The sequence below is a fragment of the Vicugna pacos genome, chromosome 8 (genome assembly GCF_048564905.1).
Source record: "Vicugna pacos chromosome 8, VicPac4, whole genome shotgun sequence".
In the NCBI taxonomy this organism is placed as follows: Eukaryota; Metazoa; Chordata; class Mammalia; order Artiodactyla; family Camelidae; genus Vicugna; species Vicugna pacos.
Genome location: NC_132994.1, coordinates 3302627 through 3320598, shown reverse-complemented (window position 1 = coordinate 3320598; position 17972 = coordinate 3302627). Strand labels below are relative to the sequence as shown.

The window sequence follows — 17972 nt, the reverse complement described above, 5'->3', positions numbered from 1 at the left end:
AGGTCAACTAATCTTCAACAAAGGAGGCAAGAATACATAATGGAATAAAGACAATCTCTTCAGCAAATGGTGTTGGGAAAGCTGGACGGCAGCATGTAAGTCAGTGAATCTAGAACACTCCCTTACACCATATACAAAAATCAACTCAAAAGGGATCAAAGACTTAAACATAAGGCAAGATACAATAAACCTCCTAGAAGAAAATATAGGCAAAACATTATCTGACATACATCTCAAAAATGTTCTCCTAGGGCAGTCTACCCAAGCAATAGAAATAAAAGCAAGAATAAACAAATGGGACCTAATTAAACTTATAAGCTTCTGCATAGAAAAAGAAACCATAAGTAGAACAAAACAACAACCTATGGAATAGGAGAAAATTTTTGCAGATGAAACTGACAAAGGCTTGATCTCCAGAATATATAAGCAGCTCATAAGACTTAATAAGAAAAAATGAAACAGCCCAGTCCAAAAATGGGCAGGAGACCTAAACAAGCAATTCTCCAAGGAAGACATACAAATGATCAATAGGCACATGAAAAAATGCTCAATATCACTAATTATCAGAGAAATGCAAATCAAAACTACAATGAGGTATCACCTCACACCAGTCAGAATGGCCATCATTCAAAAGTCCACAAATGACAAATGCTGGAAAGGCTGTGGAGAAAAGGGAACCTTCCTTCACTGCTGGTGGGAATGCAGTTTGGTGCAGCCACTGTGGAAAACAGTATGGAGATTCCTCAAAAGACTAGGAATAGACTTACCATATGACACAGGAATCCCACTCCTGGGCATATATCCAGAAGGAACCCTAATTCAGGATGACACCTGCACCCCAACGTTCATAGCAGCACTATTTACAATAGCCAAGACATGGAAACAGTCTAAATGTCCATCAACAAATGACTGGATAGAGAAGATGTGGTATATTTATACAATGGAATACTACTCAGCCATAAAAAACCAACAACATAATGCCATTTGCAGCAACGTGGATGTTCCTGGAGAATGTCATTCTAAGTGAAGTAAGCCAGAAAGAGAAAGAAAAATACCATGTGAGATCTCTCATATGTGGAATCTAAAAATAATAATAATAATAATAATAATAATAATAATAATAATAATAATAATAATAATAATAATAAATAAATAAATACAAAACAGAAACAGACTCACAGACATAGAAGACAAACTTGTAGTTGCCAGGGGAACGGGGGTGGGAAGGGACAGACTGGATTTCAAAATGTAGAATAGATAAACAAGATTGTACTGTGTAGCACAGGGAAATATATATAGGATCTTGTGGTGGCTCACAGCAAAAGAGAATGTGACAATGAATCTATGTATGTTCATGTGTAACTGAAAAATTGTGCTTTACACTGGAATTTGACACAACATTATAAAATGACTATAACTCAATTTTAAAAAGTTTAAAAAAATTAATAAATAAATACTTCAGACCTTAAAAAAACAAAGTAATCCTTTAGTGTTCCAACTACCTGGTCTTTGTTGTAAAGCTCCTATATATCCTAGCTCCTCCCCTGCCTCTTCGGAGCAGTCCCTGAGAGCCATCTGAGAGGCTGTCATCCCGGGAGTCCTCAGCATTGTCCACCAAATAAAACATAACTCTCAACCTTTAGGCTGTGCATTTATTTCATTCAGCAAAGCGGTCTCATAAAGTTTCGTGTGCTTATCTGAGAAGCAGGAGACATGTAGGGAGCAGTGAGACCATTGCTGTGAGACTACAGACATGCCTCGGAGACAGTGTGGGGCTGGTTCCAGACAACCACCATAAAGAAAGTTAGTCTGTGGATTTTGTTTCCAAGTGCATATGAAAGTTATGTTTACACTACACTGTGGTCTATTAAGTGTGCAATAGCATTATGTCTAAAAAAAAAAGTCCATACTTTAATTAAAAATTACCTTATTGGGAGAAGGTACAGCTCAGTGGTAGAGTGTATGCTTGGCATACACAAGGCCCTGGGTTCAGTCCCCAGTACCTTCTTAAACAATAAATTGTAAATGAATAAACCTAATTATCTACCCCCCTTCCAAAAAAACTACAAAAAATTACTTTATTGAAGTAAGTCAGATAGAGAGAGACAAATATCACATGATATCATTTATATGTGGAATCTAAAACAATGACACAAATGAACTTATTAACAAACCAGAAATAGATTCACAGATGTAAAAAATAAACTTATGATTACCAAAGAGGAAAGGTGGAGAGGGATAAATTAGGAGTTCAGGATTAGCAGATACAATCTATTGTATTCAAAATAGGTAAACAAGGTCCTACTGTATAGCACAGGGAACTATATTCAATAGCTTGTAATAACCTATAATGAAAAAGAATATGAAAAAGAATGTATGTACATATGTATATGTAACTGCATCACTGTGCTGTACACCAGAAACTAACACAACATTGTCAATCAACTACACTTCAATTTAAAAACTTAGTTTATTGCTAAAAACTGCTAACCATGATCTGAGCCTTCAGCAAGTCATAATCATTTTGCCGGTGGAGGGTCTTGCCTCCGTGTTGATGTCTGTTGACTGAGCAGGGTGGTGGTTGCTGAATTTTGGGGTGGCTGTGGCAATTTCTTAAAAGAAGACAATGATGAAGTTTGCTACATCGATTGACTCTTCCTTTCACAAAAGCCTGAGGTGCTCTTTGGTGGTGTTTGACCCGCAGTAGAACTTCTTTCAAAACTGAAATCAGTCCTCTCAAACCCTGCGGCTGCTTTGTCAACTAAATTTACACTACATTCTAAATCTTCTGTTGTCATTTCAACAGTCTCCACAGTATCTTCACCAGGAGAACATTCTGTCTCAAGAAATCACCTTCTTTGCTCATCCATAAGAAATAGCTCTTCTTCCATTCAAGTTTTATCATGAGACTGCAGCATTCCAGTCCCATCTCCAGGCTCCACTTCTAAATCTAATTCTCTTGCTATTTCCACATCTGCCGTTACTTCCTCCATTAAAGATCTGAACCCCTCCAAGTCATCCATGAGGGTTGGCGCCAACTTCTTCCAAACTCCTTTTAATGTTGATATTTTTTACCTCTTCCCGTGAATCATGAATGTGCTTATTGGCATCTAGAATGGTGAATCCTTTTTGGAAGCTTTTCAGTTGACTTTGCCCTGCTCCATCAGATGAATTGCTATCTCTGACTGCTACAGCTTTACAAAACGTATTTCCTAAATAATAATCCTTGAAAGTCAAAATGAGCCCTCAATCGATGGGCTGCAGAATGGATGTATTAGCAGGCATGAAAACAACACAAATCTTGTCCATCTCTGTCAGGTCTCTTGGGTGACCATGTGCATTGTCAATGAGCAGTAATATTTTGGAAGGAATCTCTTTTTTTTCTGAGCAGTAAGTCTCACCAGTGGACTTAAAATATTCAGTAAACCATGCTGTCAACAGATGTGCTGTCATGCAGGCTTTGTTGTTCCATTTATAGAACCATAACAAATACAATAATGAAAGACTTTGAAAGATGGTGCCGATAGACTTGTTTGATGCAGGGTTGCTACAAGCCTTCAATTTGTAAAAGAAAACTCAGTATCTGCAAACTGCAATAAAACCAGATGTGCCTGTATTAGAAGTACACAGTCCAACCTGAAAAGAGGAGATCCTGCTTCTACCAAGATTCTGATAATGAAAACTTGAGGGCCCTCTTTCAGAACCCTGATCTTCCTGCAGTGTGAACAGAGGCAACATGATTCTGAATTGGGTCACCCCATCTGCACTTTTCCTAAATTCCCAAGAGGGGTCACTGTTGACATCTCTTTTTAATTCAAACGCATTTCCAGACAGTTTGAGATTTTAACCATCTTGTGGGTCTCTGATTATTGCCTTCCTGCCATGCACTGAGAGGAGCGCTTTCCTTGGTGTCCTTCATTCCCATGTGGGGTCTTCACTGTGGGACCTAGTGTGTGCGTGCTGCTGGGGGGTGAGTAAGAACATTCCACATCAGGGTCCAAGAAGCCCTGAGAAGCATGATCCCACTGGGTTCCCATATATAAAGAAGAAAGGCAAGTTTTTCTAAGAGATCTTATCTTCTTGGGAGAGTTTTTTGAGAAAGAACTTATTTTTATTTACTTACTTGTTTGTTCTAATTTTTGTTAATTTTATTGAGGGTAGTTGACATACAATATTATATTAGTTTCAGGTGTACAACATACTGATTCAACATTTATATACATTACAAATTGACCACAATGGTAAGTCTAGTAACCATCTATCACCATAAATAGTTATTACAATATTATTGACTGTATTTCCTATGTGGTATATTACAATCCTGTAAGTTGTTTATTTTAAAACTGGATATTTGAATCTCTTAATCACTTTCCTCTATTTTGCCCAGCCTCCTACTTTCCTCCCCTCTGGCAACCACCAATTTGATCCTAGTAACTATGAGTCTGATTCTGTACAATTTTGTTTGTTCATTTGTTTTGTTTTTCAGATTCTGCATATAAGTGAAATCATACAATACCTGCCTTTCTCCATCTGATAATTTCACTTAGCATAATTCACTCTAGGTCCATCCATGTGGTTGCAAATGGCCAGATTTCTTTCTTTTTATGGCTGAGCAATATTCCATTGTATATATATTTAAGCACATCTTCTTTGTCCATTCATCTATCCATGGACATTTAGTTTGCTTCCATATTTGGCTATTGTAAATAATGCTGCAATGAACATTTTGAATTAGTGTTTTCATATTCTAATATTTTGTGGTGTCATCTCTAGACTTTTCTATATATAGCATCATGTCATCTGCAAACAGTGACAGCTTTACTTCTTCCTTTCCAATTTGAATTCCTTTGATTTATTTTTATTTCTTGTCTGACTGCTGTGGCTAGGACTTCCAATACTGCATTGATTAAAAGTGGAGAGAGTTGACATCCTTGTTTCTGAGCTTAGAGGAAATGCATTTAGCTTTTCACTGTTGAGTATGTTAGCTGTGGGTTTATCATAATGGCCTTTATAATGCTGATATATGTTCCCTCTATGCCCACCTTCTGGAACATTTTTCTTATAAATGGATGTTGAATTTTGTCAAAAGCTTTTTTCACATCTATTGAAATGACCATATAATTTTTATTCTCCAGTTTGTTAATGTGATATATCACATTGATTGATTTGTGGCTTTGATCATGGTGTATCATCCTTTTAATGTTTGTTAGATTCAGTTTGCTAATATTTTGTTGAGAATTTTTTGCATCTATGTTCATCAGGGATATTGGCTTGTAATTTCGTTTTCTTATGGTGCCCTTGTCTTGTTTTGGTATCAGGGTAATGTCTCATAGAATGAGTTTGGAAGTATTCCTTCTTCTTCAATTTTTTGGAATAGTTTGAGAAGGATAGGTATCACCTCTTTCTTAAATGTTTGGTAGAATTCACCTGTGAAGCCCTGGACCTTGTTGGGAGTTTTTTGATTTCTGATTCAATTTCTTTGCTAGTGATTGGTCTGTTCAGATGGTCTATTTCTTCCTGATTCAGTCTTGGGAGATTGTAGATCTCAAACACCCTTCTGTTGTGGATAGATCATGATTGCTGTGGGGGTGCTGGTGGGCAGAATTGGCCCCCAGCTGGCTGGCTGCAAGACCCAGCCATGTCTATTACAGACACACTGGTGTGCAGAGCAGCCTCCCCAGAGTGGTCGCCACTTTGGAAGGGCACCAGTGTCATCCAGGGCTGCCCACTGTTAGGGCAAGAGCTACTTTGGAGAGGCTGGCTGGGCTGGGCAGGTTGGGCAGGGTGGTTCCTAAGAACAATGGTGGGGTGGGGCACAGTGCTAGCTACATAGATGGAGAGTGACAGAATGCCGCCCACCCACCAGCACTGGTCCAGGAAGTGGAAAGAGAGAGAAAAATGGCACTTGCCAGAACTTCCATCCTTGGAGAAGCTTCTGTTGGATCCCTGCCTTTCTGGCACATGCCCTAAAACTAGTCAATGAATCTCTTTTTCATATGACCCAGGTGCTTTTCAAACTGCTACTTCTATGCTGGGACTCGGAGCAAGTGAGTTTGTGTGTGAGCCCCTTAAGAGTGGAGTCTTGGTACAGCCCGCAGGCTCTCCTGGACATAAGCCCTGCTGGTTTTCAAAGCCAGACATTATGGGGGCTCATCTCCCTGATGCAGTTTCCCTGGGCTGGAGAGCCCAACAGGGGGCCTGGCCCCCCGAATCCTCGGGGGGGGGCTGTCATAGTTGTGATATCCATCCTGCTTGTGGGTCACCATGCCAGGGCTGTGGGCTGTGACTGGACTGCTTCTCCGTCCCTCCTCCCCATCTTGCCCCCTCGGCTGTAGAAGCTCTCTTCTGCTAGTCTTCAGGTCATCCTAACTGATGGTTGTTTTATATGTAGTTGTTGTTTGGGTGATCAGGTGCCCTGCAAGAACTTGATTTAAACTTTCTCCAAACATAGCTGATTTTCCACCTCTCTGAAGACCCTCAAGCACAGATAGCGCACCTGAAAGCCTCATGCATTTGAGAAAGAGCCCTGCACACTGAGTGAATACGGAGTCACCAGGAGAAAACAGAGCCAGCCATTTGTCCTTCAGTTTCGGAGGGACGGTGTTGGGAACGATCATTCTTACTTTTGAACTTCCTAAGTTGAGCTGTTATTTGGTTTATAATGAAGGAAACCTTTCTCTTATTTGTGATCCAGTGGCCCGTGGGGTAGTTCATGTGACTGATAGAGATCGAGATCTGACTTTTCAAATTTGTCAGCAGCAGGGACCTTAAGAAATGGAACACATTATGGGTGTCAAAATGATAAAGGACAGTGTGGTCAGTTAACGGTCTGGAATCAGGGAGGCCAAACAACTTATAAGCCTTGCAGACAGCTAGTAAGGCCCCCCTCCATGAAGAATTGTCCCTCCCAAAATGCCAGTAACACTCTTTTCTGTCCTCATTTTTCCAGTATGCATATAGATGCACAGATTTGCAACTTTAGAAGTAAATCCCTGTAGTTGAAATGGAAAATCTCCCTACCAGAAATAAAGCCTCGCAGCCGAAAAACCCTAGCAAACACCATGTTTCTTCCAATGTTCTGGATTAGGACACTGCTCTTGTTCTATTTCCGTTTTCCAAAGTAAGCTACACTGATATCCAACTGTCATCATGAAAACACATGTCTGTTTGCAGATAGACTAGCCTCTTAGTCCTTTCCAAATTTTAAGGGTGACCTACCCTAAAGGGATGAAAATCTTAACTCTAGAAAATGGGAAAGCTGTTATTCACCTTATTAGCATTCCTATCTGAAGTTTTGTTGTGAAACGATTATAAAGTGAGCTCATGTGGCTTTTTGGTAGCCTTCATAAGGAATGAGCTTGGGACCTTATTAGGAAACATAAGAGTAGAAAGCTCTTGTGTGCTTTGTACAGTTGAACATCTTTCTCTAATCATAGTAGGTCGTTATTAACCCAATAAGCTGAGAGATTTGTACAAATAAGTTATTACATTTGATACGAGAAGTGTAAATGTTGCCTTATTATACAAATACACAAATTTTGTTTCTTGTTTTATGATACCATATGCACTGAAATCCACATGGAATGAATAATATATTTTACATGATATTAAAATCTAGAACAGAATTTAAATATGTAGCTTTCAGCAGAATTGTCCTTCATTTGGAATTGTGCCACAGTGTTGTTAATCCAAAATTCATATATCTTCAGTAATTTTTATTTCCTCCTCATTTTTTAGCCTATGATCTTAAGCACTCACTGAGATGACTTGAGGGTCAACTTAACCACGTTTCTGTAATAGTGTGAACTGGGTTGAACTATTAAATATACTTCAGGTAGTAAATGTTATTTTAGTGCAGAGATGTTTAAATAATAGAGATTTGGAAGGATGCTTCCACATGACCCAGAGTGCAGACATTTTTTCCTTATTGTTCAAGTATGTTAAATGAAAGTCACTTGTATAAAAGAAATCCTGGTAATCTTTTAAATGTTAATATATATCGATTTAGGATATTGCCACATGCTCAGCCACTGTTTTTTTTGGGATTAGGATCATACTGAATATCTGTAACATAGCTTCCAGATAGAAATGGGTGGAGATATTCCACTGGGTGTATTTTCCATATGGACCTCAAAATATTTCCTGAACGCATACTTTTTTTTCAACTATTTTCACATTTGTGGTCAGGTCACACCTCCAAAGCTGAAAGAATAATGGTATGGTAATCACATTGCTAACATTATTTAAATAATAATGTGTATACTATATGGTCAGGTCAAAACAGAACGGTAACCCCTCAAAATGTCTAATTCCCAGCAATAATAAGAAATAATTTGTCCTGCGTGCATTCACAGAGAACAGTAACATTTCTCCTCCAGTCACATTGTGCTATAATAACACACCTTTATGGAAAGGCACAACTGAGTCACGGCCTGCTGGCCCCTACTGGGATGCTCTCCCACTGATTATCCTGGCTGTGTGTCTGCATGACTCTACATGCCTGCTCTGTGCATTTGGGAGTAGGAGCAGTTTTTAAGCTGCTATTGAAGTATGAAAGAGTTAAGAGTTAAAACCCCATTTATCATCACTGAGACTCTCATAACCAAGAACATTTTCTTCAATAAAGTCTTACATCGAAGCCATTATATAAAATACAGAGGAAAAAGGTGTTTTATGCTTTTTTAAAAACAGCGATAAGGGCCTCCAGAGGCAAAAATCACTCAGTGCTATTTTAGTTCAGGTGACAATAAGCATATTCAAGGAGAAGAATGATTTCATTTTAAAATGTATACATGTCTTAGATCTAATTCATTTTGGTTAAACCAACTTAAGTTGATGAAGTGAATTTAGATGAAGCCTTCAATCTCCTCTTGCTTTCCATCATTATCGGAGCTACTAGTCTGTCGGGATCATGTTAAAACAAGGGGTTGCTGTTTTAATTCTCCTTGGAAAGGACATTAAGCACTGGAAGGGACCATAACAACAGTTATAGTCAGTAATCTGAACAAAGACCTAATTCCTGAGTTGGGCGGATTCGCATATATTTAGACTTTTAGTGTCACTTATTAAACTCATGAGTTTTTGCTCCTTTCATTCCCTTTAATTGTTGTACTAGGCTGCAGAGTCTTGCTGTCACATTTTCTTGTCTCCCTATTAAGCAGAACTCTTTCAGCTGCTTGTATTTAGCTTGTTTCTGCTCTCCAGTCAGAGCTCCCGTTGAGGAGGGCTCACACATCTCGTCGTTAGCTATTTGAAAGGGATATACCTGAATGGTGTGTTTAAGCATCGTTTTCAGTGCCCAAAGTCTCACTATCAAGAGTTTGACTAGTTGGAACATTTTATAGTGATTGTGTATTTCCAAGCTCTGTATTGCCTGTTGCACAAAATCTGTTTGATATGTTAGTTAATATGTGGTTAATGCAAAACAGCTAATATGCTATTATGTTAAATGAAGGACCTGCCAAAATATTGCAGACTAAGATCATGGTTCTTGCATGGGCTGTGTTGGGGTAGAGCACGCTTACTTTTCTGTCTCTCTTTTTATGTATCTCTTACTTAGGCTACCGAGGACAGAAGGGAGAAAGAGGGGAGCCTGGAATTGGGCTTCCAGGGAGTCCGGGTCTTCCTGGAACTTCAGGTAATAGTGATGTTGTCTTCACAACACGAGCTGGCTCCAAAAATAGGAGCCATGCTTTCTCCCCTGTGGCCCTTATGTATTGCTACGGGTGATGCTGAATGACCCATGTTGGATGGAGTGAGGGAGGAAGGCCCATATGTTGACCTGCATTCTGATGGGGTCTTTTATTTCATTAGCTCCGGGCTTGCCTGGCTCACCAGGTGCTCCAGGGCCCCAGGGCCCCCCGGGCCCCAGTGGAAGATGTAACCCCGAGGACTGCCTCTATCCTGTCTCTCATGCCCGTCAGCGGACAGATGGGAAGTAAATGCACCTGCGGACGACTGGATTCCTGCTTGTCTCTCCTTGCCGCTGGCGCTTTCTTAACACTATCAAACCCACGTGATGTGGGGGTGACTTTTTTTTTGTAAGCCAGACATTAAAAGCAAAAATTGGAATCCTATTCCTATAGTAATTGCGATATCAGCATTTTTAGAATTTTTCCAAATTCATTCCATATGTTTTGCTTCACCTTCATTATGATTTTTATTCAGGGTTTTCTATGAAATATGCAAGCAGATCTTGATCCTTGGGTCTTCTTCAAGAGGAAATGACAGCTTGTGGTTTAGGAGATGGATGGTGATGTACGTTTCGTCGCCTCATCAACTTGTATTTGGCCTTTGATTTCTGAATTTTAAAGCTTCAGACTTATCTTAAGGTTTTCTTGGTGTTTAAATTTACTATCATTGCTAAAAATTTCATCAACTTTTTTTTTGATATAGTCCATTGCTCCTGCTGAATGTTTTGGACTACTTTTTTATAGCTTAAGAATTCTTATACCATCCTATATCCACTCGACTTATGCAGAGAAATAAATAGGCAATAAGAACTTTACTTCATAACTTATATTTTGGGGAAAAAAAAACCCAAGCCAAGTGACTGTTTTATCAGGGAGCCCCAAACCCTACCATAGCCAACTACTGAAATGATTTTGTTAATTCTGTGTAAGGAGGTCGATTCGAAGCAATCCCACTGGCATGAATGCGTTCTGTATAAGAAGGGAGTCAAAGCCCAGCCCTGCGGTCCCCTCACCGAGTTTCTCACCCGGGAAACAGAAAGCTGCCTTCCCTAAGAGGTGTTTGGTGGTGAGGGCACCAAGCCGTCTTTGGCCCTTTTGAAGCTTAAAGTGTCCAACAAGTCTTTGGGCCGCTGTGTCCATTACTCTGACCTCATCGCTCCCAGAGTTTAAGAACCAGCCATCGGAACAAAGGATGGGACTTGCAGCGACTGGAAAAGAAACGCCCTTGTTCTAGTGGGTGGTGTCAGTGGATGCGCATCGACAAGCTGCAGCAGAAGGTGCAGGGCAGCGAAGGAGAGCCATGGGGCCGAATGTGCAACCTGCTCTGAGCCCAGAGGGTCCTCGTGCCCTGCAGGGGAAGCAGGCGCTGCCAGACCGCATCCTCTGACCGAGACCAGAAATGGGTGATCGTCAACCAAATGGCTAAACGGTACCCATGTTGCCTGGCTGGACATTATTTTGAGAAATTGTTGAGAACAACTGATTTTCTAGAACACTGGGCCTGAGGATGTTGCTGAAATCTAAGTGGCGGGTCCCACGGACGCTGAGAGCCCTCCTGCCGCCACATCCCGGCCCGCGCCTCTCCCGGGAGCAACACAGATGCCAAGGGGGCTAAAGCCACTGGGATGGTTGCTTTTATCTCTTAACTGAAACATGAGTTTAAAAGGCAAGCCCTGAAATTGGGAAAATTTGTTCAAATGCACCCTTGGTTTGAGCTGATTTTCATCGTAGATGGACGAACTGCTGGTCGGTGACTTTCTACATGGCTGTGTTGTATAATACAACCTTTTCTTTATTTCGTGTTGAACGATGCTGTATATTTCAATTCCAAGTTTATTTATTCTCTTTTCCAAGGTCATTTTATTTATTTCAAGTGTTTTTAACTTTAAATTTATTTTCTTCTTAATTTTATTTCTTGTGCAATACCTTCAACGGTGCTGTGTTTTAGACTTACACAATCAGAATATAAATATGCATTTTCTTAGTAAAATGATCATCTATCCCCCCAAAAAATGTACAGTGATCTAAAATCTGGTGCTATGTGTATATCTTGAACTTTTCATCTGTTGAACTTTAATTTGTTGAATTTTCTGAAAGCTTACAACACATCTGCCGCTCATTAATTTACTTGAATTTGCCATAAAGCTAAACATTTCATATTTTCAAAGGTTACTTTTTCATATTAATTGTTTGTTTATCCTTTGGCCTTTTTGCTAATCCAGAAGTATTTATTTTAGCATTTTAATGTTTTCATGAACTATTCTTTGCTCATGGTGATGGATGCATTTTTGTTTTCTTTGAATCGATCCCTTCACATATGTAAGAAGGCTTAATTCAGTTTCTTGTTTTATAAAATTCTGTTCATTTTAATTCCAGAGGATAAGGCATGTATCCTTTCTTACAAATTACATATTTAGGAACTTTTCTTTTTCTAAATTGCACTCGTGCTGGGCCGGTTTATTCCAGTTTCGAGAATTTGAATTTATTCTGGTGATTTGAGGAGCGGGGACGTAGACTGCTATACGGTGCATTTCAAAGTAGAGCTGTCACAGTGATTCAAGCTCTTTTTCTTACAACTGACACGTGTGACTCCATCTACCTTGGGTGTAACCAGAGGAATGGAGCTGTGTCACCTGGAGCATCTCCGCTCAGCCTCCTGTATATTCACCAGCCCCACCTCTGGACACATGACATGCAGCAAAGAGCACCAGGAAAGCCTGGGCCAGCTGATACCACCCCAGATAAAGTGGAGATCTGGCAGTTGCCTAATTCTTTTAACAAAAAGAAAGTAGATAATTAAGGCCCCAAAGGAGGGTATGACATTTTCCCCTAACTTGGTGGCCGGCAATTCTCTTGTATCATTCTGTTCCATTCCAATCCAAAACATTTGTTTACTTTCACACAGATGGCAGTAATGTCCCCAGCAGGGAAGAAGAATGATCAAATTTCCTGAATTATCCCTTGTTTGGACTTCAGACAAGTGTGTTTAAATGCAAAATAATTACAGGCCATGATGACAACAATTAAAACTGTGTTTGCCCTATATAAGCATGTTTGAATTCCAGTGTAACATTTTATACCAAGATCAGTTAACACTTTCAGATAGAAATCTTTCTGTGCAAAGAGCAAAATGTGACTTCAACTAGTATTTATGGCCTTTGGAATCTAAAGAAAAAAGAAAGACTAATTCATGAGTTTGTTCATGATTCTTTCCTACTGAAAACATTAAGCAATTTTTCCTAACCGTAACAAAAACACAGTCAGTCTTAACTTTTGAAGTTTTTCACCTTGTGATCAAAGTAATTTAATTAATGATCTTAAAGCAATCCCATATGCTTATTTCTATATTTCATGACATTTTTGAAACTTTAAATTTTTAGTCACTTTTATTATAGAGCTTCACTATTTATCTTGAGATATGTTGTCTGTAAAAGATGTCATTTGATGTTTGGATGATAAAATAATTTTTTTATGAACATGTTTTAGGAGTGAAGTAAGATTTAGCTTTTCTGCAGTGTTCCTCATCTCTTGAGAACCTGTGATATACCTCCTTTTGTCCACAAGATGGTGTCTAAAAGCAATTTGTATCAGAAGAACGGAACAGACTTGCAGAAACACAAGGCTTGAAATGGCTGAGTGGACAACTAAGTCAGACTCCTTGCTTTTACACTTACTCTTTTTCACTTTTGTAAATAACTTCTTGTTAATTTATGTTTTGTTATTTCATTTTGTTAATTTATACTTTTCCTCATTTTAAGTATCTTTATGATGCCAGCATAATGATCTTTGATCTGTTGGCTGTTTCAATTTTATTTCTTCAGTGGATTTATATGCCTAGTTAACTTGCAAATTTACTATCTGTAACTTTGTCCTACCCCCGTATTTTAGTGGCTAACATGGAAACACTTGAGCAATCTTCCTACCTTTTAACAGGATAGCAAAGTCTCTTTGGACAAATAAAAAGAATTTAGCTTATCACAAGAAGTAAATCATTTATAGAATTAGACAATGTCTGAATCTCCATGTTGTTCAAAGTACTTACAATTTTACGATTAGATTTGTATAATTTATATTTTTCTAGAAATGTATCAATATTTACAAAAGTGAGATAAGGAACACTATTTTTCAAAATACCATTTAAATTTTCTTAACATGGGTAACAATATCTTGATACTGAGAATTTCTAGGTTAAGTTTTACGCTTAAGTTTTTTCCTATAAATTCACAGAATAGTTTTGCAGATTTGTTCATTGCTCTTGTTTTGAAGGTGTTTTTCACATTTGTCCATGTCCACCTTCTTAGACATGCTGATGTTTATTGTCAGTGTTTCCCAGTGTTCTTTCTTGATACTCTGGTGTGGACGATTGGACCCCCTTTTATCCCCCTCTCTCTCACACAGATTGCACAGCCGTCTAGGAGGGAGACGCAGACAGAAATTGAACTTGTGTCTTGGATGCCTGTTAGCTCAAAGCACCTTAGCCTATTGAGCTGCACACACTCATTAGTTGGCTGGTAAGGGCAGCATCTATGACATTAAATTTGTTTAACTGCTGGGACTCTCAGGAATCAAGACACATGGATGACTTCAGTTTTATCATGTGATGTACCTGGAGCTATAACTCAGACAGTTCACTCAACAAAATCATGCCAGAAGAATGGGTCAATTTAGTTAAATTGAGTGGAGAACCAGATGAACCCAGAGGAAACTCAACCTGAGAAGCAGACCCAGAAGAGCAAAAATTCACCTCCAAGATCAGGCAGGCTCATAAAACCAAGCCGGGTCTAAGAAAATCTGAATGGAAAAAATGTCGTGTTCAGATCCAACAGTGAGTGATGTGGGTTACAACCCCAGGAGTTAGCGACTTGCTTCCTGAATTTGTCAAAAGTGAATACAAATGAAGTAGGAGTCACTAAATATAGGGAATAGTTCAGTAAAATTTAAGTTTCTCAGAAGGGTGTGCGTTGTCTGACCATGATAAGCATATGGGTGTAAAGATGCTAATTACTTACAACGTTTGATTTTGCTGCATTATTTAAAATACATTTTAGGGTTAAATATTTTCCAGGGTATAGATGTATTTAAATTCAGATTGTTTTATGGCATATTTTGTAACTATTTTTAAAATAGCACTTAGGATGCTTTTTTTGGGCCATTCTGTTCTCTTGTCTTACCTCATCGAGCTACTTAAGATTGAATTCGGCATATTCATGCTAAGAGGAGTGGCACTGGTTTTACTCAGAATCCCACGTGGATATAATTAATGCTCTGAGGCCTTGACTCCTATATGTTTTTGATGCATAATGAGCTTGTCACATATCTCAGCAATAAAGGATTTGACCCTAAATCAGGGAATTCTGAGGTGCAGCTGTTAACACTCTATCTTCTTTGGAAGCTCCACACTGCAGTCCATTGTGGTGGGTCCCAACCACAGGGAGGCTCCAAACACACGCACACACCAAGCACACCATGCATGAGCCAGACACGTGTTTGAGGAACATGCAGGTTGGCCTGTTGCAGAGTTTATGTTTATACCATGCTGGCCATTTATACTTTTGTTTATCATATGAATCAACGCTTAGCTCGAAATAATTAAGTTTATAACCCATCTCTCTGGCACCTTATAAAAAGCTTGGTCTGTTGATTTTGGATGAGAATTAAAAGCAGAAACAAAAGTCAGAGAGCAGCCAGTCCTTTGTGACTTGTGTCCCACAAAGTGATCTTCTCACTAAACCACGTGGCCTGAGCAATAAATATCACAAGGAACTTAATAAATATAAGCCCTTCCATCATTAGTGGTAAGGCAATAGACAATGGGACATGAACTACATCGCTTATTTCCTTAACTGACATGAATCACATCAAAACACGCCAGTGGATTTATATGCGCTTAGACCAGGAAATGCCTTACGTAGTTCTCATCCTGGGGTCCCCTTAGGACATAGTGAATGAGCTGTGTGCTCTCTAGGGAATATTCTGAAGTCTTTTCACACAGAAATCTTCAACTTTTGCTCTTCTGGGCCTCTTTCCTGGAGAGGATTTGCGGGCTGCTTGTCTTTGCAGTTCCTCAGTCCAGAATTTACTGCTTCTATGGACGACTTCAGCTAACTGGATTTATAATGGATCGTTCCCACCGTCTGGAATCCGCTCTTTTTGCACAATCCATTTGTAAGTGGTCGTTTCCAGGTTTGCTGTATCTGTAAGAGCCGTTGTACTTCCTTTTGTCTCTCAAGTTTGTAAAACAAAGGAACTTTTTCTTTGAAATTTTATTTTTTTTAATTCTCTTATAAATAGGATATTACAGAACCGAGAAACATATGTATTTGGTTATCAAATAATTTCTCTTTTGTCGTATTTGACTGTTTCACTCCAGTTAAAATAAAACCACCTTGGTGAAATGACAAGGCATTTCTTTGGACCTGTTTATCTGTCAGAGGACCTGGAAAGGTCTGCCGCCTCCTCTAAAGACCCTGTTAAGCATTTATCACAGATACCTCTATTTCAAGAATCGTCTCTTCCCCGCAACGGAAAAACACAGTGTGAACGGCACTGATCTGTGTAGTCAGGCCGGACTCATTCCCCTTAAGCACAATCCACGCCAGAAGCACAGACCCAGATGCTGGGAGCAGTTTTAAAGAAACCCAGATGCATATTACGTAATGATTGATTTGACCAAACAAATGGAACTAAAAATTTTAAATGTGTAGAAAGTACGCATGAGAAAAAAAAATCAAAAACCCTCCCCGCACCTTGACTTGAGAGAATTGAGTTCCATGAACGCACTGAAGACGTTGACTATTCTGAGCAACGTGCTACGGCCCGGGACAAGTCAGTCACAGGCACCACGACACAAAATGAATCTATTAAGTCTGATCGATAGTTAACATAGATGTTGCTAAAACAGCAAGCCGATGTGACTTGTAAACAGTAACAAAGTGCTTTGAGTGGCCAGGCAATACCCACCTTACTGGTAAGAATGCGGTGCTCTAGCTGAGCTGCCTATATAAGAAAAATGGCATAACATAAATGATTTTTGCAGCAGTGAAGTTCTAAATAGGAGGGCACTAACACAGCATTGAAATGAAGACTGTGGTTTCTCACCTAGAAACCAAGCAAGGTTAGACTTACGGGGTCCGTGAAATCTCAGACATCACATGCAAACATATTTATGCATATGCATTTGTGCATCTTTCTGGGATATGGGTTCATATCCCATATGTTAATTTCACATCCCACATGTTTGTTAGATTTCAAAAAAGCCCATGAAGGCCTCCCCATCACCCTCTAGAGCCCACCCTCCAACCCCCACCACACACACACATATAAAGAACTTCTGTCATGGTAACACCCTTCCGGGAACAGTGAGGGCTTTTTAATTTCTTCATAGAAAAAAAGCATTATTATAAACATGCCTACAGAAATACGAGTACGTGAAAAACTTCTAATGTCTCTAAGCCAGCTCAGTGCCTTCTTTTCATTGAACATGACTATAAGAAAACATGCAAGAGGTTAAGAAGTCGTATTTATTGCTTCTTTGGTACAACCAGAGATGTTACCTCAAACCTTAAAAGAAATAAATAACCTCATCAATAAAACTTATGAATGGCAGGACAGTAAAATTCCGTCTTTGCTTTCACACAGAAGAGCCCAAAATATTAACAGGTTGGAGATGCAATACAGTCCGAAAAAATCCAAGCCAACTGTGAAAACCACCAAGGCTGAAAGGAAGTCACTCCACGTGGTCCAGCCTTCCCTGCAACTCCCGAGAGAGCACACTGATGGGGAGTTTAAGCACCAATTCTGTCATCTATAGTGGGGTTTCTTGGTACCTACTCTGGTAATCCTCTGAAGAGCTGAAACAACATATGAGAACAAGATCTAAATTTAAAAATGAAAGTAACTACCGCAGTTGAGGTAACCAAACCGTTGTTTTTGTTTATTGGCGCAGAGGCCCACAATGTGTATAGCACACTAAGGTTTAAGATCCTGGGGACAGGATTGTAATTTACTTCAAGGGAGGGGTTTTGTTTGTATCACTGACGGCTCTGCTGTCTCCCATCCATGGGAAAGTAAAGAGGATTTATTGAATAGCACCATTGTTCTAAATCTGATTGTCAGGTAGGTCTTCTGAAATAACCTTGAAGGTGATGCACTGTCCCTTTGCCTTGGCTTCGGGTAGTGTTTCTCTCCCAAGCTTCTTCTCCAGGCATGGTTTATGCCGACAGCGGTGCAGCGCTAAGCCTTTCGCTGATCAGGACCTTTGCTAAATGCCCGCTGGCCAGC

At 39.5% G+C, this 17972-nt stretch overlaps 2 protein-coding genes across 2 annotated transcripts in view; one reads left to right on the top strand and one right to left on the bottom strand.

Moving 5' to 3' along the window:
- The window catches only part of COL19A1 (collagen type XIX alpha 1 chain), a 332279-nt gene extending 322191 nt beyond the window's left edge, over positions 1-10088 (top strand). Inside the window, exons 50-51 of the mRNA XM_072965486.1 lie at positions 9560-9637; positions 9814-10088. Of these exons, the coding sequence (XP_072821587.1) occupies positions 9560-9637; positions 9814-9941 (206 nt within the window). The 3' untranslated portion in view covers positions 9942-10088. The remainder of the gene's footprint in view (positions 1-9559; positions 9638-9813) is intronic.
- Positions 10089-17198: 7110 nt separating this feature from the next.
- Positions 17199-17972, bottom strand: part of COL9A1 (collagen type IX alpha 1 chain) — an 84928-nt gene continuing 84154 nt past the window's right edge. The window contains 1 exon segment of the mRNA XM_072965487.1: positions 17199-17971. Within this exon segment, the coding sequence (XP_072821588.1) occupies positions 17903-17971 (69 nt within the window). The 3' untranslated portion in view covers positions 17199-17902.